General features: G+C 44.3%; 4 protein-coding genes across 6 annotated transcripts; 2 read left to right on the top strand and 2 right to left on the bottom strand.

Moving 5' to 3' along the window:
* Positions 1 to 475: 475 nt before the first annotated feature.
* Positions 476 to 7,050, bottom strand: aasdh (aminoadipate-semialdehyde dehydrogenase). The gene is made up of 14 exons (XM_084549068.1): positions 6,523 to 7,050; positions 6,320 to 6,440; positions 5,411 to 5,670; positions 5,132 to 5,324; positions 4,805 to 5,046; positions 4,611 to 4,717; positions 4,352 to 4,524; positions 3,161 to 3,482; positions 2,969 to 3,081; positions 2,195 to 2,891; positions 1,942 to 2,105; positions 1,670 to 1,795; positions 1,304 to 1,435; positions 476 to 926 (listed from the first exon to the last, which is right to left on the bottom strand). Exons 1-14 carry the CDS (start codon positions 6,759 to 6,761, stop codon positions 531 to 533), a joined length of 3,285 nt encoding a protein of 1,094 aa, XP_084405194.1. The 5' UTR covers positions 6,762 to 7,050; the 3' UTR covers positions 476 to 530.
* Positions 7,051 to 7,205: 155 nt separating this feature from the next.
* Positions 7,206 to 10,661, top strand: LOC311490402 (uncharacterized protein). Of its 2 annotated transcripts, XM_084547855.1 has the most exons (7): positions 7,206 to 7,560; positions 7,680 to 7,743; positions 8,482 to 8,537; positions 8,666 to 8,699; positions 8,796 to 8,821; positions 8,903 to 8,978; positions 9,106 to 10,661. In XM_084547855.1, the coding sequence occupies exons 1-7, from the start codon at positions 7,483 to 7,485 to the stop codon at positions 10,488 to 10,490; spliced, it is 1,719 nt and encodes a 572-aa protein (XP_084403981.1). In that variant the 5' UTR covers positions 7,206 to 7,482; the 3' UTR covers positions 10,491 to 10,661. The 2 variants fall into 2 exon arrangements, with proteins under 2 accessions (XP_084403981.1, XP_084403982.1); XM_084547856.1 differs by lacking the exon at positions 7,680 to 7,743 and having other exon boundaries at positions 7,207 to 7,627.
* A 114-nt stretch (positions 10,662 to 10,775) lies between these two features.
* On the bottom strand, positions 10,776 to 19,383 carry ppat (phosphoribosyl pyrophosphate amidotransferase). Its single transcript, XM_084547857.1, has 11 exons — positions 19,255 to 19,383; positions 14,810 to 14,876; positions 14,351 to 14,557; positions 14,006 to 14,118; positions 13,789 to 13,934; positions 13,530 to 13,602; positions 13,289 to 13,440; positions 13,065 to 13,192; positions 12,757 to 12,978; positions 12,145 to 12,265; positions 10,776 to 11,449 (listed from the first exon to the last, which is right to left on the bottom strand). The coding sequence occupies exons 1-11, from the start codon at positions 19,380 to 19,382 to the stop codon at positions 11,274 to 11,276; spliced, it is 1,533 nt and encodes a 510-aa protein (XP_084403983.1). The 5' UTR covers position 19,383; the 3' UTR covers positions 10,776 to 11,273.
* On the top strand, positions 15,067 to 23,344 carry paics (phosphoribosylaminoimidazole carboxylase, phosphoribosylaminoimidazole succinocarboxamide synthetase). 2 transcript variants are annotated; one of them, XM_084547853.1, is made up of 15 exons: positions 15,067 to 15,718; positions 15,897 to 16,394; positions 16,473 to 16,532; positions 16,613 to 17,218; positions 18,118 to 18,195; positions 18,478 to 18,629; positions 20,002 to 20,041; positions 20,129 to 20,326; positions 21,515 to 21,693; positions 21,777 to 21,956; positions 22,038 to 22,151; positions 22,249 to 22,332; positions 22,530 to 22,710; positions 22,800 to 22,958; positions 23,045 to 23,344. In XM_084547853.1, exons 1-15 carry the CDS (start codon positions 15,337 to 15,339, stop codon positions 23,209 to 23,211), a joined length of 3,078 nt encoding a protein of 1,025 aa, XP_084403979.1. In that variant the 5' UTR covers positions 15,067 to 15,336; the 3' UTR covers positions 23,212 to 23,344. The 2 variants fall into 2 exon arrangements, with proteins under 2 accessions (XP_084403979.1, XP_084403980.1); XM_084547854.1 differs by lacking the exons at positions 15,067 to 15,718; positions 15,897 to 16,394; positions 16,473 to 16,532; ... (1 more) ...; positions 18,118 to 18,195; positions 18,478 to 18,629 and adding an exon at positions 19,762 to 19,899.
* Positions 23,345 to 23,496: the final 152 nt, after the last annotated feature.

The raw sequence follows: 23,496 nt of genomic DNA, 5'->3' as shown, positions 1-23,496 counted from the left end.
TTGTAGGACATCACTTCCTCTTAAATGTGATATGATCTTGCATAAAGTAAGCATTTCCTCTATGAAAAGAAAAAAATACAAACAAACAAAAAAAAAAAACATTCTTATTTCCTGCCACTCATGTAATGACCTGTATGTATGTAAGTATGTACTGTATGTAAGTCAAAGGCGTTTCTGAGCTCCGGTCAGAAAGAGGCTGAGTCACTTTGTCATTTTGTTTCTAACTTTGGTCGTGCACAATAGTGTAGTGTACGCAGTGTTATATGTAACAAAAAAATGTTTGGTATTATTTGCACTTTTTTGTCCCACTTAGAGATATTCATGAGAAAATTCTTAAAGAGAAACAAAATGTTATGAATAATGTAAATTAAATACTGATGTCTGAACCACAGGACTGAGAGCTCATTATTTCCTTGTTCTAGATCTTAAACCTTGAACTTTAATTAAAATCCCATTTCCCAAAGCACCCTCTCTGCTCCGACACAGAAACAGTGTTTATTATAAAATAACAGAAATACATGAAAATCCTTCTACGTCTCCTCTTCGACAGTCATCTGTAAACAATACACATAGTCATTGCGACACCCGACGACGAGCGACCGCTCCCAGACCACCGGGGATGAGAACAGCTCCCCGGGTAGAGAGTGCGAGGCCAGCATTTGTCCGTCTTGTCCGTCCAGTATCCAGACTGCGCCGTCCGTGGAGGCCAGGGCCACCAGCGTCCCCCTCCTGCCCGCGGCGGATCCGTCAAACACACACGGAGCGGCGTACACCTTGCCCGTGGTCTGAAAAGCCCAAACTAAAGAGCCGTCCGCACAGTTCAAGCAGTACAGGCGGCCGTCGTGTGAGCCGCACAGAAGCCTCCGCTGGTCCGCCGTGACGCACGGAGAGGAGAAGACGGGCCCCTTCGTTAAAAACTCCCACAGCTGCAGAGAAACACAACAGCACAGGAATTTACAACTGCTTTGGCTCAAGTGGTGTTCACCACAGAATCTAATTTTCTCAGTCCTGATTGAAATCTGGTCACTGATGAGGTTTAATACTAAAGGGTGCAGAATTCAAAGCGCAACAACTCACGAAGCAGCAACTAGTTGGTCAGAAATACAGCAGAAGAGGTGCAAGATGGATAAAGTAGATACTAAAACTCAGGTTTATGTGATGTAAAAACGAAACAAACAAAATGTAATGTAACATGACACACATGTATGTAAGTTTTCCGTTCCTTTGCTTTGTGACACCTTTGTCAAGTCAAGTTTTGGATGCTGATTGTGTAAAATGCTGTAACACAACGTCTGATTCTCACCAGCTTCCCCGTGTTGCTGAAGCAGCAGATGTTTCCGTCCACTGAGCCGATCACAACACGATCAGAGAAGCAGTTTGGGGACGAGAAGAAAGGGACGTCCCTACAGTAAGACCACAACACGTCTCCGCTGTCCTGGAGGAGACAAACGAGATTTTCACAAAGACAAAAAAAAAAAGGATTTCATTTCCCTCCATTACTGATCAAAGCCATTACAAAGATATTTATGTGAAACTCGTGATTTCATTCGACTTTTACTCCTGGCTGGTAGCACCAAAAAGGATTTCACGAAAGTCTGCTAAAAGTAACGCTGCTTGTTCCACTTGTACAACAGTGATCAACCCCTCTGGTGTTAAATCCTTCACTCACGAGGCTGAGACAGAGCAGGCGTCCTCCCAGTGTAGCCACGTACAGCTGCCTGAGGGATGGGTCAAGGTGTGGAGAGGAGAACACAGCTCCGCCACCACAGTGACGCTTCCAGACACACTGTCGAATCTGAAACCACAACAGACAGGCTTCACTTCATCTCTGTCAGCTTTAACTTTCTTAAACTTGTAAGAAAAGTTTAGTCAAATGCTCATTTTTGAACGTGTAATGAATTGTGCTGACTCGAGTCTGCGAGTTTCCTGAATCGCACCGACCTGCGGGTTCAGGGCGTAAACATGTCCATCGTGTGAGCCCACCGTCATCAGACCACTGAGAGGATCCACAGCAGGACAGCTCTTCACAGCGTCTCCGGTCTCAAACGTCCACCGCGTCTCACCGGAGTCAGCGCACAAGAAATACACGCGGCCGTCGTAACAACCTGAGAGAGAAACGCTGACAGTAATCCAAACGAGCAATAACAAGCAGGAGGAAACGTTTCAGTGAGAGATTCTGAGAGCAGATGCTGACCTACAACAACGAGAGCGCCGCAGTGAGACACGGCAGCCGAGGCCTCGATTCTGTCCCCGAGGACTCGCTCCCACAGGAGGCTCCCGGTGAGTAAGTCTAAAGCCTGGATCCTGTGGGAGTGAGAGCCGATGAACACTGTAGCTTTGCCCACATCTGACCTCTGATCTGTTTTGTCTTGGACTAAAAGCACAGGGGACGCGTCCACACATCTGCCTGTATCCGACGACCAGCTCAGACTGAGGCCCACACCAACGTCTCTGCTACGGCCGCTTTGTTTGTCGACCTCCAGGTTTTTGCTGTTCTCTGTATTCCTGATGTTCATCTCTAACACCTCACCCGCTCTTCTTACAACTTTAACAGCCCGTCCCTCCACCTGCAGTAGTCCTTCAGCTGATGTGGAGAGTTTACGCTCTCTCTTCATTAGAACCTCAGATGGAGACTCGGCATGTCGTTTCTTGGCTACAGACGGTGATGAGGGTCTGTTTTCAAGCGGCGGCATCGAAGTTACTCTGGCGATGTGGCGCAGAACATCGCAGAAGGTCCCATCGAGTATGACCTCCAAAAGCTCCGGTGAGCTCCCTCCTACAGCGTTGAGGATGTCTTCAGTGAGAGTCAGCGCCTTCAGAGAATCTCCTCCACTGAACAGGAAGTTAGATTCCTCATCAATGGTCGCGTCTCCAGCGACACCTAAAGCTTCCTGTTGATAAAGGGTTCAAAATATTGACTTTGAACACACAGAGCCAACAAGGTGTTTAAATGTAGAGGTGGAAATACCTGCCACAAAGCCTTTAGAGTTTGCTCGAGTTTCTTGTCATCTGCCTGTGACGCCTTCAAACACCGTCTCTGTCTTTCATATATTCTCATAAGCGCCTCCATGTCTACTTTGCCTGCCAAACATTACAAACATTAAATGGTCAGTGGCGAAAGCAGTGAATGATTGATGCTACTCCTCCTCAGGATTCTCACCATGAGGAGTCAGGCACAAAGCCGGGACGAGCACCAGCGTGTCGGGAACGCTGTGAGAGGGCAGCAGCAGAGACAGCCGCCTCAGAATGAGCCTCTTCAGATCTCCGTCTGCACCGGCCGCCTCCTCCGGGTGCGGTTCAACGGAAGAAGGCAAAGTCTCTTGACACTCAGCAGGAGCAGAGGGCCCTTGCGTCTGCACAGATGAGGAGGTAGAATCCGCCCTGTGGTCTCCAGGTGTGGAGGCCACGACGAAGGCGAGAAGTCGGAGGCCCTCGTGCAGACCCACGGCGCAGGCCTCCACCTGAGGCAGACTCAGCATGAGCTGGAGGAGGGGAAGTTAGGAAGTTAGTACAAAAACTACTCTAGATGAGTAATTTGTAATTTGAGATGAGTTCTTCTGGATGTAATTTAAATCCAATTAGCCCCTTCCTAAAATGCGAATTAAGCAGTGTCAACTCCAGCCTGCAAACCAGTTAGAATAATAATACATGCAATTAAGAAGAAAGGTGGAGAACTTGGAAAGATGCCAGGCTACAAAAAACCCACGACTAAAGGAAGATAAAGTAAGCGAATTTAACTAGTTATTCATCATTTGCCCTGCTTTTCTCTTGATTTTCATTTCTTTTATTTTAGTACTGATGGAAAATATAATAATATATTTAAAAAGCTCCACATTCTGAATTTACATTTGGAACCAATAACAATACATAAACAGGCCACAGTCTGCTAACATGTTTGCCACAGGAGCTTCACGGAAAATGTGGGCAGAGGTTGGCGGTAAAACATTTTGATCAAGTAAAGATGAGAGTTGGATCCAAACGAATCGTGTGCAGCTATAGCTCTTCTCCGATTCAATGTGTTTATAATTAAACCGTTAACAAGAGGGCGGAGGAAGAAAAAGACTGAGAAGCATCTACTAGCCTTGACACTTCTGGTTGTAAAGATGTAAAGATAAAACAAATTGTTTAATAACTGGCTAAGATTATGATGGAAATTATGATGGAGAGTTTTCACCTGACAACACCAACACGTTCACTGTGTGACACATTAGCACTGCCTTCAGTGTATGGAAATACGCACATTGTGTTTATCCTTGGATTTTTTGGTACAGGCTTAAGCCTATGTGAGGCTGAGGACAATTTCATTTAACAAAAGTCTTTTTGTCCAGATGTTGACATAAAAACATCTTACTTGCTGCAAGCTGTCCAGGTTCACTCGTTTTCCGTGACGTTTAATCATTCTGTCTCTCCGTCCCAGGTAGTACAGCTGCTCGTCTTTAACATTCACCCAGTCTCCAGTCGCTCTCATCGTCCCCGGGACAACAGCGTCCTCATCGTCCAGGAGACACACTCGGTCCTCTCCGCCTGCACCAAGGATCGTATAGATCTGTATGGATTTTGTTCACCTCAGTGTGAGCAATCTAGGGTGAACTCTTTGAATTCTTTCCCACCTATGAACACCTGTCCTTCACCCTCTGTAATGACGCAACCGTGCTCGTCTCTGACTTCCACTGCGGTGTCCGTCAGAGGAGTCCCGAGAGGCACAGAGGACACCGAGCTGTAAAGTCTGCAATGTTAAATATCTGCAGCTGGTTTAAAATCAAAAAGCAGAAGTCATGGACATTTTTAAACAGGGAACACTCACAGGTTGGTGGACTGCAGCAGAGACTCTGGTATCTTGTAACAGCAGGCCCAGCAGGAAACCTCCGTTATACCGTAGATATTGTAGATGTGGGTTTTATTGTCCTTGTGCTTCCAGCTCCTCAGCAGAGCTGGCGATGGACAGGCTTCTCCACCCAGAGCCAACAGACGCAGTGAGGAAGACGACGACAGCACATCCTGTTTTAGAATACGATGGCCGAAGCGCAGCAGCAGAGTGGGTGTGACCTGTGGAAATATGAAAATAACACAATGTTCATGCAGAAGTGGCTCTCTTGAGCTGAGGCACCGTCTCTAATGAGTGAAGACTCACCTGTAGGACGGTCGTCCGGTGATCTTTGAACAACAGCTGAGCCAGTCGATTGGGCATTTTCTTGATGACAGCGGGGGCAATGAGGAGCTGAGCCCCGGATGATAAGGCCAGAAAAATGTCCACCACAGAGGGGTCAAAGGTTAAAGGCGAAGAGAGGAAAACCACATCAGCTGACCTAATCTGAAGCAAAGACCTGAGCAAAGAGATGCAATTTCTTTTAAAACACATGTTTAACAAATTTCCAGAGCAGCAAATAACACAAAAAATATCCTTATTCACCTCAGATGCAGTATGTTGGGGAGTATACACTTGTGTGGTACCCTCACAGTCTTTGGAAGACCTGTGGTTCCAGATGTGTGCAACACATACGCCAAGTCTCTGTGCCCAGCACCCTCTCCTCTCCGAGATCTGACTTGTTTAGCTCCTTGTTCACTATCAGCGGCTGGCGGCAGCTCAACTTGTAGCAGGGTCAGTTTGAACTTGGGCAACTCCACACACACCTCCACGGTTATGTGTTTGATGAGAGCTGCCTGGAATTGCTTCACGGGGATGTGAAAGAACATCGGTGTAAATAAACACGACCAAAGACGGAATTCTTTAACAGACCACATAGTCACATGAATACTAGACGGATCAATTTATATGGTTACTGCAAGACTAACAATAGGTACGTGTGTTTATTGTCTATACTCAAACCTCAAGTTTCTTTGCAGATTATTAACACATTAATTCTCCACTTCTTTATCAGAGTTTGAACTTGATAGCACTTTCAAATATTTTAATACGTATTTCAAAAACCTGTTTTATAAAGTTAATCTACATTTTCTTGCAGGATATTTCTGTATCAATAAAGTCAGAGCAAACAAACAGAGACAGTAATTTGAATCAAATGAGTCACACTGTGGTAAATTTCCCTTGATATTTAAATCTGCTTATGTCAACTTGTGAATTTGAAATCAGGCCAAACATTCAAGTGTATGTATACTTTTTTCAATTAATATTAATATTCTATAATGGGCAAACAGTGTTGTGATAATAAATGTCTTCATCAGACCACAATCCCTAAACAAGAGATGATCCATAAAGTTTTCAAAAACAATGGCGATTTTTTATATATATATTATGCCACTGTATGTGAGTTTATGAGCAGAACTGTATACTAATGAAGTATGGAAATAATAAATGAACCTGGAGCAGGTCAGTCTTTACAACACAGTATCTGAGGCCACAGTGGTTCATGACTCTGGCAGACAGAAGTCCTGGTGCTTCTGGGTCCAGCGGGACATAAGCAGCAGCAGACTGCAGGATTCTAGCAAACAACACAAAGCCATTCAATATTTATTTAGTGTTATGTCAGAAGTCCACACCATCACACGCAGATGCGAACTCACCCCAGAATCCAGACAGGTATGAGCAAATCATCATCGCAATACAGCCCGATGACGCCTTTGTTGGGACGACAGTGGTCTTGCAAAGCGCGAGAGAGTTCACCGGCAAGTTCAGTCAAATCTCTGTACTTCAGAGTCAGCGGGCTTCCAGACGAGGACCCGCTGTCATATGTCACAGCCGCTCTGTCAGAGTGTAGAGAGGCAGCGGCGGAGACAAGCTCCTGCAGCGTCTGAGCCGCCATACTGATGAGCCGTTCACTGACCGTCTTTTCTTTTACTGTCGGTGCTAATTCTGGACAAAACGGTATGAGACATATTGCAATTCAAATGTTGCACGCTTCACGCGAAACGAGTTTTGTTTATGTTCTGACATATCACGTTTGTCGAGTAAAGATGACGCACTGCTGGAATATGACGTCTAACTAATGGCTATGTTAAATACTCTTCTGAAGCTCGTCCACTCCAGCATCTGAAACTCTTCGCTCATCATAGTGACAGAAAACAAATACTACAAACAAAAAACAATGCATTTGTAGCTATGTATGTTTATGAGCTTGTTTAAAATAAAGGTTTATACAAAAAAATATACTATGCTCCAAACGTGTATGACATTTTTTAATTATCAATCAAATAAATAACGCTTTAACTAATCTTCAACGAAATATAGTTACACGAGATTGAATCGAGGCCAGATCATTCAATACCACTCAGGCCTTTTCTTCGCTGCTATCTCCAATATTATAGTTTGCCATTTGTATTTCGTCTTCTAAATTAAATATCCGAGCGTACTAGTTTTGTAAGCCTATTTTCCCACTGGTCTTGAAGGCACCACCGTCCCGCTGTCCAATCACGTTTCAATTTGTGAAAGATCAAAATTTAACCGTTAGGCGCCTTTCTGTCTGTGGCCTGCTGCCTCTTTGAGATCGTCTCTAAGCATCAATAAAGCGTCTTTTTTAAAGCAACATGGACAAACCTTTAAAGGCACGACTACGTGAAAACAGCATAAACTACAAAAGGGCGCTGGATAAGATCATAGATAAGGTGTGCTGTCGTAGATAACGCTTTCGGCGATAGTTAGAGACGGAGTTCGCTAATGCTAGCTTTAAAGGTAAACTATGAAAATGCGAGTTTTTTCTAACTTCTACGACTGTTTCCCACAGTATTCAAATGTCCAGCACCTGGATGCAGGAATAGAGGTGGACCTTGGGAGTATAAAGCCCAGAAGTAAGTTTAACTACCAAGCTTTTAAGTCATTGTTTCTGTCGTTTTATTTGTAAGAGGTACTGTGTAGCCGACACTAGCTAACAGCATTACAGGCATGCTAACGTGTAGAGGACAGAAAACAACTCTGACACTACATGACCCTTAATGAATGAGTTAATGAATTCATTTATTACATTAGCTGAACATGTAGCCTAGCCTGCCTTTATTTACTATATTATCTTTGACAATGCGCCACCTAGTGTTAATTTACTGCTACTGATTTATTGTTTATTTGCTAAATGCTGAAATCACTCATATGCCAGTTCATTAGGTACACTAGTGAGTTAGTCAGTGGGCCAGGCTAAATAACAGATACACTTGTGTGTTTATTTCAGTCTAGTTTAACAACACCACAGACTACATCCTCCAAAAATGATTATCCACTTGAATTACCACCTTCCTGGTGCTTTTTCAACATAAACTGAACATTATTAGTCACGAAGGGAGATTGAGTGCAGGATTGTTGTATTAGAATGCATTCATTTTGGCAAGTGAGTGTATTTGATGTATTGATTAGGCTCTGAAACCAAGAAAGAAAATAAATTGTGTATTGGACTGCTTTGGATTACAGTCACCATCTGACTTAAGTGTTTAGAAATTTGACAGATCGCTCAGTTATGATGTGACTGCTTGTTTCCACGTCTGCAGCTCAGTAGCCTGTTCTCATTGTGTATCTTCTCTGATTCTTTCATGGTGAAGAACTTGATTCCTTCATGACACAATCAGGAAAGATCCTGAGCAAGCTGGAATCAAAGGTGTGGGTCACTGTCGACATGCACTGCAGCCACACACGACACGAAATCCCACAAATTGATTTTGCGTGCATCTTAATGGATTGCAGGGAAGCAGATGTGTATAAATCAATAACTGCTCTTCTCCGCAGAGCCACACGGACTTGAGGGAGGAGTCGTTGCAGTGTAAGTTCCCATAACCTGAAACGAAAACTGAGATGTTTTTATTCTGCACAGTTTATTTCATCTCATACCGTTACGTTTATCGTATTTGTTCCACAGCACAAGATATCACTGGAAATTCTCAGGTAAGTTCATCACTTCTGCAAACACACTTCTGCATTGAATATGTAGCACAGTTTAAATTAATGATGGTTTGTTTTTAACAGCTGGAACTAACGTATCAAGATGGAGAAGATGATGAGACTTCTCATTCCAGCAGCCAGTTTTCTGTGGATGATTATGGTAATGACAAGAAATCAGTAGGCCCTCTTTTAAACAGTGCACCTCTTATTGCAGAAATTGTGTGTGGGGAGAATTATTTGATTTCTAATTTGCAGTAACTGTTATTTCACTCTTCTGCATCGTACAGGGAAGGCTGGAAATGACACAACTAAGCTGACTGTGAGCTCAGCGGATGACAGTCGGAGAAGCTTTTCTGAGGTGGAGCTCCAGCCTGAGGATGAAGACGAGGAGCTGCAGATGTCTCTAAGCAGTCATGGCAGCTCCTTAGTGGATCTCTACCCGAGTATGATTAGTCGAATAGGGAGGGCCTGGCACCGGCAGCATCTCTCTGAGGCCGCCAACTCAGTGGTGAGAAGGTACCGCAGGTGGAGAAAGCAGTCAAACAGAAGCTTTCTCAACAGCACCTTTGATGTCACGCTGAGACATGCCAGCATCAGTCCCAAACAGCCAACCCCCAAGGTGCTGGTCATGGATATCTCCCGCAGCCCAGAAGAAAGGCAGCGCACTCCTCGTAAGGAGAGAGGCTTGCTGAAGAGAGAGCTGGACCAGCATGACGGTGTTGAGATCTCACTGAGGAAGACCTACAACGTGTCTCAGCCGTCTCCGTCCAAACAGTGCCAACTGGGAAGACAGGCCTCTTTTTCCTCTGTTAGTCCTTCACACCCTTACTATCACACTGCTAAAGCATCCTTGGACTCATCCTTTGGACCTAGAAGGCTTTCTCTGTCTGCACTCTCAGTACAGACTGATGGGTGCTCCATGCATGCATCAGAGACAACCTCTCTAGTAGAGAGATCTGATATCTACGGTTCTCCAGTCAGGCAGAGTCCCTCGAAAGTGAGGGTGATGAGCATCCCCAGTAGGTCACCTTATGCGTTCTCCAGCAGCTCCAAAGAATATTCTTTGGATGGCAGTTCCAGAGCATATATGAGTCCTAAAAAGCTGCCCAACACCAGTCTGTCCCCTATTCAGCGGCCCATTGTGCAACTTAGGAGGTTTCACTACCCATCAGTGCAGCCACAGCTTCACTCACCTCAGTCAGCTCCAAAAGCAGACATTCGTCAAAGGCTCAAACGGCACCTTTCCTTTGATTCCTATATGCCACAGACCCCTGTCCCTTACTCCCCAAAAAAGGTGGATGAAGATTTCCTTAAAGTGTACCACAGGTTTGTGTGCCAGAACAAATCACCGCTCTTTAATGCCCCTCCCTGCTCTCTCTGCGCTAGAAACTCTGAGGCCAGCACAGGCTACTCTTCCTCGGCTCTGGCAGCTCTCGCCTTGTCGCCCCACCGCTCAGTCCTGAGGAAACGCCACAGGGAGGTGGATGAATGTGGCAAGCCCCAGTCCAAACGCTTCAGGCAGGAGTACTGTACATACTCTCCAGGGTCGGAACGCCACGGGAAAGAGATGCTGAGGCGCCGTCTTATTCCGACCGTAATGGAGCGGCCTCCTGGTGGCCTCTCCTCTCTCACCAGTAAACACAGCAAGTTAAGTTTCAATAGCTTCTACTAAGGAAGCCTGGTGTCATTGTATCACAGTGATACTAAAGGTCTCAGGTTGTGTTTGCATTTGTGGTTTTAGGTTTCATCTTTGGTAATATTGGAAACTTTCATTGTTTTACTAATGTTTAAAAACATTCAAGTGATATTTGTACTTGTTTTTCTAGCTAGATTTTAGACTTCTGTTGTGGTCACATCAATACAGCTTTGTGTATATTTCTAATGTATTCTTTAAAATAAAATTGTCAATGTGAAAATACAGTTTCTTTAAAAAAAAAAAAAAACTCTTGAGTACATGTTTTAATTGCAGTTCTGTTTATTACTGACACTTTTGTTTATATTTATAAAGTGTGTAAAAGTAAAGAAAATAAATGTCAGACAGACCTAAAACAACACAGGTTAGTTTGAGTAAACATGGAAAATAAAGAAATTCTCTTTTTGGTCACTAGTCTTGTGCGTTTTTCTAGCATAGCGTTTTCCATCTAATGCGCATGTTTGTAAATATTTGAAATAAAAGTGAATTGAAATGAGATGACATCTCTGCATACAGTATGCCGTAAACCTGGAAAGGAAAGTGACAGAATACATATGTATGTATAAAAAAATACAGTGCTGCAGCTACAGGTGAAGTGTTTTAAGTTCTCAGCAGGATGAGGGTCTGCTGAAGAGAGAGCATCTGCTGTAATTGTGTAGCATCTTAGTGTCCCAGATAGCAGTACCAAGATTGAACCATAATATTTCCAGTTGTGGGAGAATAAAGTATCACAGTACTGCTGCACACGTGGTGGTACAACGGTTACCACTCCAGCTCCACTGGATATTTCCCAGTGAGGCAGGCAGTGCAGTGGCCCACCCTCCTGCTGGACTTGTTGCTGGAGCTGATCATCTTGTCTTTCTCCTGCACGGAGGCGATCCCCTCTTGAACAGCTGAGACCAGGCCCTCCACAGTCAGATACTCAACGCTGTCAGCACCTACACAACAATGTTAGAGTTAATGAAGATGCCCACTTCAATTGTTCTGCGTTCTGCAAAAGAAGCTGAAATACACTGCCTGGACCAAAAATAAGTCTCACACACTAATAATTCATTGGACCCCCTTTAGCTTTGATTAAAAAATTCACTGATGGAATAACCTGGTCATTCAGTATATTCAGGTTGTCAGCTGACCTCATTCTTTGGACACATAATGTTGCTGAACCTAGACCTGACCAACTGCAGCAACCCCAGATCATAGCACTGTCCCCACAGGCTTGTACACTAATTTCTAATTTCCATTTCTTCCTCTAAGAAATGTGGTTGAGTTTTTAATAACGTGTTGGACAGTTCTTAACCCAATTTTAGTAGTGTCTACAATCTCCTTAGATGTTTCCTCTGCTTGATGCATGCCAATGATTTGACCCTTCTCAAACAGACTAACAACTTTTCCACGACCACAGGATGTGTCTTTCTCCATGGTTGTTTAAGAAATGAGAAGCTACTCATTTCATCAGTTGGGGTTAAATAACTTGTTGCCACCTGAAAAATAATCACCCATGCAGTAATTATCCAATAGGAGGCTCGTACCTATTTGCTTAGTTAAATCCAGGTGGCGACTTTTTTTTTGGCCAGGCAGTGTACATTACTACTTTGCATTTGGAGGCGTATGTATTGTGTGTATTGGTACTTACCAATATAACCAGCAATGTCCTGAAACTCTGGCTTATTGGCAATGAGCTCCTCCTTAGTTGGAATGTTGATGCCCATGTAGCAAGGGAACCTGATGGGTGGAGACGCCACCCTGATGTGGACCTGTCCAGGAGGACGTTTAGGTTAACATGATGTGAGCTGATCATGTAAAACTGCCATTAGCTATGTGCCCTTCAGAAGAATCTCCTAAAGAGTTAAGGTGCGCTCCAATTATTTATCTAATTAATAAAAGGCCGTCATTCTTGTTAATGATGACCATAAAAAGACGATGTTATGTGTGATATTCACAGAGAACCAAAGAGTTTTAGTAATAAACGGAAAACTCAGTCTTGTTGATTTCCACAATTTCAACAGGTCACACATCAAAATCCAGTGCTTGTTTTCAGTGGTGGTCAATGAGACTCATATTTTGAGATTGAGGGGTTAATGTGTCTTAATTTCATATGAGAAGGGGGACCTCCACTATACAACAATGGTTAATCCATTTAACTTGAAGTCCACATCAACAAAAGAATAAAAATAAAATAGACTGGAAAACTTTGTGTTGACAGATTATATTATGCAGTTTATTTGTGAAGCGCTATTCAACTAACCTCTGTTGCACCAGCTTCCTTCAGCAGTTTAATGATGGGGGAGATGGTGTTGCCTCTGACGATGGAGTCATCAATCAGCACCACTCGTTTCCCGGCGAAGTTGTCTGTCAACGCTCCGAACTTCTTGGCCACTCCTAGCTGCCTCAAGCGGGTATTTGGCTGAATAAACGTCCTCCCGACGTAGCGGTTCTTACACAGAACCTCTATGTACGGTAGACCAGACTGTGATGACGAGATGAGAAAGGTGAGTGACGACAGAGGTCTGTGAGGTGTTATTAACAGCATTTCTTTACTGGTTTAGGACCGACCTGCTGAGCGTAGCCCAGAGCAGCAGGGGTTGCAGACTCTGGCACAGTGCTGACCACGTCCGCTGCGGTCGGAGCTTCAATGGCTAACTGTCGTCCGCAGCGCTGCCTCACAGTATAGACCATCTGTCCTGCAATACATCAATATTTCAGCAACACTACAAGGCAGCCGTACAGTTAAGAACAGAGTAAATTACAAGTACGTTACTCATAATACATATTCATACCTTCAAAAATAGAGTCTGGCCTGGCGAAATACACATATTCAAAAATGCAGAATGCAGGAAGGTCTCCCTCAGGACGGGGCACAATGCTCAGAGACTTGACTCCGTGTTTGGATATCTGGACTATCTCTCCTGGTAAAACCTCTCTGTAATACCTGAGAACCAGAAAGAACAGAAAAAGAACTGAATATGGTCTCAACCCACAGCACTGCAGGTTTACGTGAAGACGCTGATAATAACTCACTTGGCACCGATGGACTGGAAGCTGCACGACTCTGATGACACAACCCACCCCTCAGTGTCCCCCTCTCCAGCACCTGAACAAAGAATCAAGTTAATCATCCACCGGCTTGCAACTCTGACCTCTGACCAAAGGCGAGCCCGTGCCATAAAAATGCTCTGCCTCGAGTTGTTTCAAAACCTTTATCAGTGAAACAGTTAAAATCTTTTGACCACAAACATGTCCTGTGCATATCCTCCTACTCCAAACATGTTTAAAATACCTGAACTGTGGAGGTTAGAGATGGGAACAACCCGTCCAATGCAGAGGGGCCGGTTTCCATAAGGGTCACGCACCGCGTAGATAACATCTTTGAACATGACCAGCAGGGAGTATGACGTAGGCGTTTCAGTCATGAGGTTTTTAATTCTACAAAACAAATAAGAAAATATAAACAGTGTAGAAGAAAGATGTTGATGTTTATGCAAGGCAACACTCACCTGGCAACCCAGTCGGGTGAATCCAGCTCCTCCGTAGGTGGAGTGAATGCCAGCAGTTGGGTGATGAGCTCGCTGTCTGAGCTGGTGGAGAGGCCGACGCCGTGGCGCATTACCTGCACGACGCACGTTAATACATAGTGTTCAGTTTATACTAGTGAATTAAACACTAAATTTTCTATTCTTTGGCCAAGCCCATTGACTAAGATGAGGTTGTCAAAATAACAGAGACACGTATTGGTACAACACAATACCATGAAATACTAATAGAAACTTTAATTTGTGAAGAAGGACAAGAGGGGATGTTGATATGCACCACATCACGTGTGAACAGAGGGCCAACCTCACCTTTTTCCTTAAGGCATGGGCATTAACCAGCTCTCCATTGTGGGCAACAGCAATCTTGCCATGCAGTGTATCCACCACAAAGGGCTGGCAATTCTGCAGCTCTGAGATCCCAGTGGTTGAATAGCGTGTGTGACAAATGCCAAGGTTGCCATGGCGCAGTTTCAGAAGAGCCTCTGGTGGGAAAGCAGTGCTCACTAATCCCATTCCCTAAAAACATGGCAAGAAAAAAATCAGATAATACACAAGATAACAGGAAGGCATTAGTTCTATGTAAGTAACAGGCCACATTCTGAGTGTGCTTTAAAAACAAAGGTTGATTAAAATGCAGATCCTTCCATGTGTGAATGTAACAATGACAATACAGTCAGTGAAAAACTGCTAAAGCATCTCATGCAGTTGAAGTGCGTTTCTGACAGAGTGAGTGCTTCTGTGTAATCACAGAATGTGATTGAATGTTACCTTGTGTGCTGTGTACGTGGGTGGACTGGCTCCATTACTTGTGACAAACCCGGCACTTTCCTGACCCCTGGGTGGACACAAACATTCACAGACTCCAGTGTAAATTTTTAATTATACAACAAATACTCCCCGTTTCTCATCTGCAAGACTAAACTTGAATCAGGCAGTTCAATTCTTAATGTTGCAGATGTACCCCAAGGCAAATCAAACTGGTTTGACTCAGGCAAAATGGAGCAGGAATGAGGAACAAGAAAAAAAAAAAAAGAAAAAAAAAAAAGAAAAGTGCTTCTCTGCTGTGAGCCTGCCGTATATGGAGAGTCGTCTAGCTGCAGTTTCAACCCATTTACCAAGCTGCTTCTCAGATTACAGCTGGTCCCGCCCCATCAGCACACAGCTTAAGCCAGTGATGAGGCTGCTTTTCAGAACGGAGGCGTTGCTCTCAGGCTTAACCGCCTGGTTGCCTAGGGAACCAGGCAGCAGAGAGAGACAGGCTGGGGGAAAGAAAGCGTTTCCAGGTCAGCTCAAACATGGAGAGAGGAGCAGAAAGACAAAGAGGAGGTGAAATGGAGGTGGGGGAGGAAAAGGGCTCAGTGGAAACGCAGTGGGGGGAGGCAGAAGTGCTGGCTCTCATATCAGTGTGGAACGAGCTTGGAGCCCAGCACGTAGCAGAGAGCAGAAATAAATTTGAGTTGATCTCAGAGCGTCTGAGGCGGCTCAGTGTTGTACGCAGCTGGAAGCAGTGCCAGGCCAAGAGCAGGAGCCTGGGACTTCAGAGCAAGAAGCTTGATACAGCAGCAGGCACATCAGCAAACTACAGCCCAGGAATGGATGGAAAGTCGTTGGAGGTGGATGGTGTGGGTAATCAAAGAGGAATCTACGCTTCCTCAGTCACTATCCCAATGCAGGAAGGTAAATGTAGGTTCAACACCAACTGTAGCACTGGCAATACCAACATATATTTGTTTAACCGACAGGATTGAGAAAATATATTTTTACCTTGCTTGCTCTAAAAACAGATTCAAGCATTAACATCCATATCGTATTTGAAATCAAAGATAACCGTGTGTGCGCATGTGTGTGTGTGCAGGAGTCAAGATTCAGATCCATCCAACTGTCGCTTACACCCCAAACGTGGCTGAAGAGGGGGGTCGCCACTGGACAGACGATGAGGTGCGAGCGCTGTTGTGCGTCTGGGCCGACCGGCGCATCCAGGAGCGCTTGAAATGCACTCTGCGCAACAAGTCAATCTTCCAAGAGATGTCCCGTCAGATGCAGAGAAACTACGGGGTGGTTCGCAACTGGAAGCAGTGCCGAACAAAGTACAAGAACTTGAAATATGACTACAAGACGGCGAAAAGCGCTCACGCCGCTGGAGGCAGCAGCGCAGGAGGCCCGGGGAAATACATGAAGTTTTTTGATGAGGTTGAAGCTATTCTGCTGGACCGCGGACTGGAAAATGGAACCATGGAAATGCAGAGGAGGCTGTACACGGAAGAAATGGCAGCATGCATGCTAAAAACACCAGGAAGCCACACGGGACGGGGGACACCCTCAGAGAGTGAGGTTGTCATAGAAATTGACGATGGTATGTATTCAGTCCACAATGCACGTAGCAGTTTTGGATTAAAGGCAAGAGAATCATTTTTTTTTTTTTCATTTTCAGATGACAACAGTGACGATTATGACATTGACGGAGACATGGAAACAAAATGGAAAGGAGCAGGTATTACAAAATAAATCACCCATGCAGTTTAGCAGCGTTACTAAGCTTCACTTTCATTAATCTATCGTTATTCACTCCAGATGCCCGTCCACCACACATAGATTCATCCAACTCCGACCAGCTTAATGTGGTCACAGTGTCAGACACAGGACGCAACTGGAGCGACCAAGAGGTGCAAGCGCTGATTCAAGTCTGGTCCGATGAGCACATATGCAGGCAGCTGGAGAGCTCGACCAGGAAGAGGGACATCTTCGTCCAGATCTCCAAGAAGTTACTGCAACAAGGCATAGAGCGCGACTGGAAACAGTGCCATACCAAGTACAAAAACCTCAAGTACCTTTACCGGTCCCTCCAAAGAGGCAAGTCCGATGAAGTCGACCCGAGACGCCTCATGCGGTTCTACGATGAAGTGGATTCCATTATGAGTCAGATCAAAAGTAGCTCACCGCGTCACGTTGGAGGCGCTGACTCTGCAGATTCAAGCAGACTTACGATGTTGGAGGGTTTTGAGGAGAACAGGAATTTAACTGCCTATGTGACCAAGACAACCATGGGGACAGCAACGGTGGGAGACATGGAGGAAAGAACTGTCACTTCTGATTCTGCCTCATCCGTAGCCCACGATGTTGAATCATCCACTGGCAACTCGAGACTGCGCTGTTTGGATCGACCCCACAGACTGAGTAGTGAGCTGATTATCATCATTTATTCATGTCTAGTATGAAGAAGTATGATGGGAAATTAATTTACACAACGTGGCTAATTATCATTTGTCCTTCACAACCAAAAAAAAAACACTGCCTTTTTCACAGAAAGTGTGAAAAAAATTCAAATATTACATAACGTTAGATTTACTATAGTGGATATAAAGAAATATAAAGACTACACACCCCTGTTTAGACAGCAAGTTTGTGTGAGGTTAAAAAAAAAAATCAAAACTACAATTGCATAAGCATTTGCACCCTTTTATAAGTGGGTATGTTGCAGTGTTGTGAATCAAATGCGAGATAAGAGCCATGGGCAACATCTCATTGGTGGAAGTTATCGCTTAGGTGAATATCAATGTTATCAAGAATAGGACATCCTTCCAAACCTGATGATAAGATCACTAGTGTAGTCGTGATGCTGACAGCAACACTTGAGGAGGTTCAGCTCTTTCTTGCAAGTTTTGGTTTGTCTCCACATCTGTCTAGGATATGGAGCAGGGTAGCTATACGCAAACTTCTGATAAAAAATAGCATCAAAGTCATCTAAACTATGATAATAATCCGCAGCACAAAACCAAATCAACACATATAAGCAGTTAAAAGATGAAAATATATTTTTTAAATCTTATTTCTCTGAAATGTGTCATTTTGGTTTTCAGTGGAATTGCACTAGTTGCGATTTTTACATTGAAAGGGCAAAATTTTGATTCATCTTTATTTCAACTGAAACAAGGGTTAAATAAATAACATCTTAAGACATTTTTAGATACATTAAAAAAATATTTACATATACGTAGATATAATAAAAGTCACAAGTCTATCTGTCCAATTTGATTTGAGTAGCATGCACAAACTATTTTATTGTGCACTGTTTGCAGGCGCTTCGGAAACAAGGGCAGAAAAAGAGGACAATTGCTCAGCAAGCAGAGGAATCAAGAGGAAAGCTGTGGATCAAGGTTTGAAATGCGCCTCCTTCTGTAATCAATTTGCATTTCACATGATGTCCACCATTGACTGAAGCGTTTATAAATCCTGTCTCAGTCCCATGATTTACCATGGAGCCTCATAATGAAATTATGGATGAGGGCACGGTTGTAACTACCAACAAAAGGCACAACTCATGACGAAGTCGTTCGTAAGACTAACAAAAGCAGCAACTTTGCAGGTCTGCAAAGAATTAAAATTTTGCGATGGCAACTTAATGTTAATTTTAAATGTGTCTTTGTTCTTATTTTCAGACCCCACGCTCCAGATGCCACTAAAGAAACTGGACATTGGCCCCGACTTTGCTGATAGAGTGGTGGCCCAGTTCAAAGAAGAACCTGGTCACTTCCCAATAATCAATTCAGTCTGTTCAATGGCCACCCCTAATCTATCCCCAGAGAGACAGGTAATATCTACTAATCCAGGGAAAACTGAAGAAATACTCCTTAATCGGGTTGTAGGAATGCAGATGTGCTGCTGTTAGGGAGAAACACGGCAAACTCACACATTACAGAGGTCAGTTCTGCCTCTTATCATCGAGTTTCATCGATCAGATGCAACAATGAGCTGATTAATCGACTGATTTAAGGTTACTTGCAGCAACTTTAATCACATCTCAAACTACATGCTTTTTTATGATTGTAAACTGAATAATTTTGGGTTGAAGTAAATTATAACTGGCAAGTTTTCTTTATTATATTGTAAAAAAAAAAAAAAAAAAAAAAGAGTCTGTAATTTAGTTGGGTTTGAGGTTACATCAGTCAAACTAAATATGGGGGAACGTATTGCTGCTTTGGCTTGTTGTCTGAAAGCATATTTTTAAGATCACATTTTCCCTTCAGTGTATCAAAAACAATGTTCCCTCAACAAAAGCACGAGTCACAGTAACTTTTCCGAAAGTCCCGCAACAGTTATAATGAGTTGGTTTCCTCAAAAATGAAACTTTTTGACATGTGCTTTTTTAACTCAAGCGACAAGCTAAGTTACTCGCGTGACAACTTTTCGAACGTACACGCCTCTCCGTTACTTACCTGTGCTGTAACGCCACCAGTCCCAGAGTTAACACCTGAGCCACCTCCAGCTGCGTGGGCCACTCTCCGGCGGCGACACAACCGAAAACCCCGCACTCCTCCCCGATACCGGACTCCTCGAACTCCATACCGCTGCCGCCGTCTGTCCCGGTTCCCCAGTTAACCCGACGGACAGTCTCGTGTCCCTGAATGGATGCCTGAGAGTAATCAGTGTGCGCGTGCCCGTCCACGCTGCTATCGACCGAACACGTGCCTGCACGGTACACCGTGTCTAGTTAAAACAACGCAAACTCAGCTGACACGGTTAAAGTTGGACGTGTAATCACGAGACGCAGATGAAAGCTAGAAACACCGTCACTTTGAACAGATTTGAATGCTATCTTAAATGAATCAAAACACGAACACACGTGGTGTTTACGATGCAGGGGAGCTGCTGATCACAATAATCGATTGGGTCAAACGAACTATTGGTTTGTCTTGACTGAATTTTTGATCTATCAATCTTGGCAAGTTGTGTAAGTTTAGTGGAAAATGCCAAAGTTTTAACGTTTGAGCTTGGAGCATCTTCCCACCACGTGGTGGGCAATGCGTTGCTCTGATTGGTTCTCTGAATCCGTTAAGGGACGTGATTGGCTCTCAGCGCACGTAAGACACGGCCCGTTTCCCTCTTCTGCCGTCTGCACGCCTCCTGCTGCCTACAGCACATAACTCAACAAGTTCAGAGGCGTTTTGTGTTTCGTCTTTCAGGATTGTTCGAGACCGATCGGAACCATGGCCTCCGCACCAGGTACTGTACGAAAACGCATGCACAGTTTGCAGTTCAAATTCCTTACGCGTGGTTTAAACTAACCAACTTGTTTGCGACTGTTTTCAGAGTTGAACATCGGCAAGAAGCTCAATGAGGGAAAGACGAAGCAGATCTTCGAGCTCGCGGACCAGCCCGGACTGGTTCTGGTCCAGTCCAAAGACCAGATCACGGCGGGGAACGCTGTGAGGAAGGATCAGATGGAGGGCAAGGCTGCCATCGCCAACAAAACGACGAGCAGCGTCTTCCAGCTCCTGCAGGAATCTGGTGAGTAAAGTTTTCACAATCGGTAAATCCATTGAAAAGACGCTCCGCAGGCTCAGGTGTGGGCTTGTGCAGCTGTGTCATACAAACCATGCGGGAATTTTCACACATGGAAAGTAAAACTGAGTGGCTGCTGTAGCACTGCTGTAGCGCATTTGTTGTCCCTGAGTACATTTATCCCACTAGTTGCTTTTCTGGAGCAACTAAAGACATGAAAGCTGAGGTTGATCCTGGTGAGTGAGATAAGAGGTCAATGAGGGGATATACAGTCAGAAAGAAAGGCAAACTTGGACCCAACTACCCATTAAAGCCACTGATGAGCCACACAATAATACCTCTTGCAATATTTTTATTTTTATTTTTTGCAATCTTTGTAGTTGCATCCCTGCTTTTTTATTCTTCAGATTCATTAGCTCATCCATTAAAGTTCAGAAAATGACCAAAATATTCTTCACAAATCCTCAAAGCCCAACTCGATGTATAGAAATTGCATGATTTAATTGGAAATCCGTTGGAAAGTTCAGATATCTGATGTTATTATCATAAATCCAGCATGCTCTGCAAGTATTAACACTCCTGAAGATGGAAAAAAGTTATTTTAAACCAGTAACTTATTCTCAAAATGCCTGCCCATTTAACTGACTAATAACCTCAGCTTTAATAAGAACACATGACGACCTCACATTTCACTGCCTGATCATTTATGTTTTTGTGAGCTGTGACCTGATCTCATGTATGTATGCATGCATGCATAACAGTCAGAAAGTGAAGCATCTCCGACCTGATTCCAAAATTACTTTCCACCTTGCTTTAATATAGAAGTAATTGGGTAACTGCAACCATACGCCACTCACGAGTGTGCCGTGTGTCAGCCGAGCTGTGTTATGGCTGTCTTGTGACTTCCTGCTTTTAATTTGCCAGAACGAACCACATCCCACCTAGTTAATCTTAATTAAATTTAGGGCTGAAATGTATTCATGCTGACTTGAAATTCTATAAATTAATGGTGTATTAGAAGACATGTCTGCAATCAAAATGTACACAAATCATTTCATTTGTGTTGCGTTAATATGCAGTTGTGGATGGGTTACTCCGCTCTCTTCACACCAGTCATGTGTTGATTTAGGGGCCCTGTGATGGAGCTGCCAAAAAGTTTGAGGTCATTTTAATAAAATAACCTGGTCTTTTCAGGAATTAAGACGGCCTTTGTGAAGCAGCACTCGGACACGGCGTTCATCGCAGCCCATTGTGAGATGATTCCCATTGAGTGGGTGTGTCGGAGAGTGGCGACCGGGTCCTTCCTCAAGAGGAATCCAGGAGTCAAGGAAGGCTACCGCTTCTCCCCCCTGAAGATGGAGATGTTCTTCAAAGTGAGTCTGAGAGCTCATTGTGTCCGGTGTGTTTTCAGTCTTCAAGTGCTGCATTGTTGACTCGGCTGGAATTTGTGATTTAGGATGATGCCAACAATGACCCTCAGTGGTCAGAGGAGCAGCTGCTGGAGGCCAAATTCTCTCTGGCCGGGCTCACCATTGGTCAGTGTGAGGTGGACATCATGAATCGGAGCACTGTGGCCATCTTTGAGATTCTGGAAAAGGCCTGGGCCACCCAGAACTGCACCCTGGTGGATATGAAGGTAAAAGTTGCCCCCTGCTGGTCAGCGTGGTGTCCTGGTGTGAAAGCTCTACTAATCAGACTTGCATGTCCTTACTTACAGATTGAGTTTGGCGTGAATGTGGAAACTCAAGAGATCGTTCTTGCTGATGTGATCGACAACGATTCATGGAGGCTGTGGCCAGCTGGAGATCGCAGCCAGCAGAAAGACAAGCAGGTTAGGCTTTGTGTTTCTGTTTTGCTAAAAAACTTTTAGCAATACAGAATACCTGTTTAAAATCTGTTTTCTCATATTATTTTTTTTTCTTTTCTAGGTGTACAGAGACCTGAAAGAAGTTACTCCTGAGGCAATGCAGATGGTGAAGAGAAACTTTGAATGGGTCTCTGAAAGGGTCAAGGTACACTAAACCATCATACTAAACTACTCCTTGTTATCTGAGCGCTTTGTTTCCTATCAATCTACCAACAGACAAACATCATTCAATACAAAAGCACAAACTTGCTGCTGATTTAAAAATATATAAAAATCAAAACACACTCTCAGTGCTTTAAGTCGACTTGTGTGGACCTAATTGTCTCTGTGTCCTGTCTCTAGCTGCTGCTGGAGCCCCAGGCTAGCGGCAGGGTGGTGGTTCTGATGGGCTCCACCTCGGACATGGCCCACTGTGAAAAAATCAGGAAGGCCTGCACCTCCTATGGGATCTCCTGCATCCTGAGAGTCACCTCTGCACACAAGGGTCCAGATGAGACCCTCCGCATCAAAGCAGAATATGAAGGTGTGTATTCATATTTTCATGTTTGTATTCCTGCTTCCTAATAATAAAATAACAGGTTTTATATGGATATCAAATGTGCTTTCTCACAGGCGACGGCGTACCCACAGTGTTTGTGGCAGTAGCTGGAAGGAGTAACGGCCTTGGTCCGGTCATGTCTGGAAACACTGCTTATCCTGTTATCAACTGCCCTCCCCTCACTCCAGACTGGGGTGCACAAGATGTCTGGTCATCCCTCCGTATGCCAAGCGGTGAGAAGAGCCCTTGCTGTATTATACTCTGAAAAGTCATATGTGGGTTTATTCATTTTCAGTAACGTCCCTTTTCACCCTTGCAGGTCTCGGCTGCTCCACAATCCTCTCCCCCGAGGCTGCCGCCCAGTTTGCAGCCCAGATCTTCGGCCTGACCAACCACCTGGTGTGGTGCAAACTGAGGGCCTCCATGCTCAACACCTGGGTGTCTCTCAAGCTGGCTGACAAAAAGCTACAGGCCTGCAGCCTCTGAAGGCGCTAAAGAAGCATTAGGACGCAACGTCCCCCAGCTCTTTGTCAGTGTCATGTCTATGTTTACTCTGACCACCCATTAATTGTAGATGTTTCTCGCACACAAATCATTCCATTAAAAGAATGAAACACTTCTTACTTGAATGCTTCTGTTGAATTAATCCTACTGTAGAGCTGTTTCCACATTTGAATGTTTCTAACAGGAAAGGTGTGTAGTTGAAGTAATGCACCAAGTCGTCCTGCAGTGTCTCGGAAAAGATGCAGAAGAAGGCAACCAGTTTGTAAA

This window comes from Chelon labrosus (genome assembly GCF_963514085.1).
Source record: "Chelon labrosus genome assembly, chromosome: 7".
Classification (NCBI taxonomy): Eukaryota; Metazoa; Chordata; class Actinopteri; order Mugiliformes; family Mugilidae; genus Chelon; species Chelon labrosus.
This window is presented reverse-complemented; position numbering and strand designations above follow the sequence as displayed.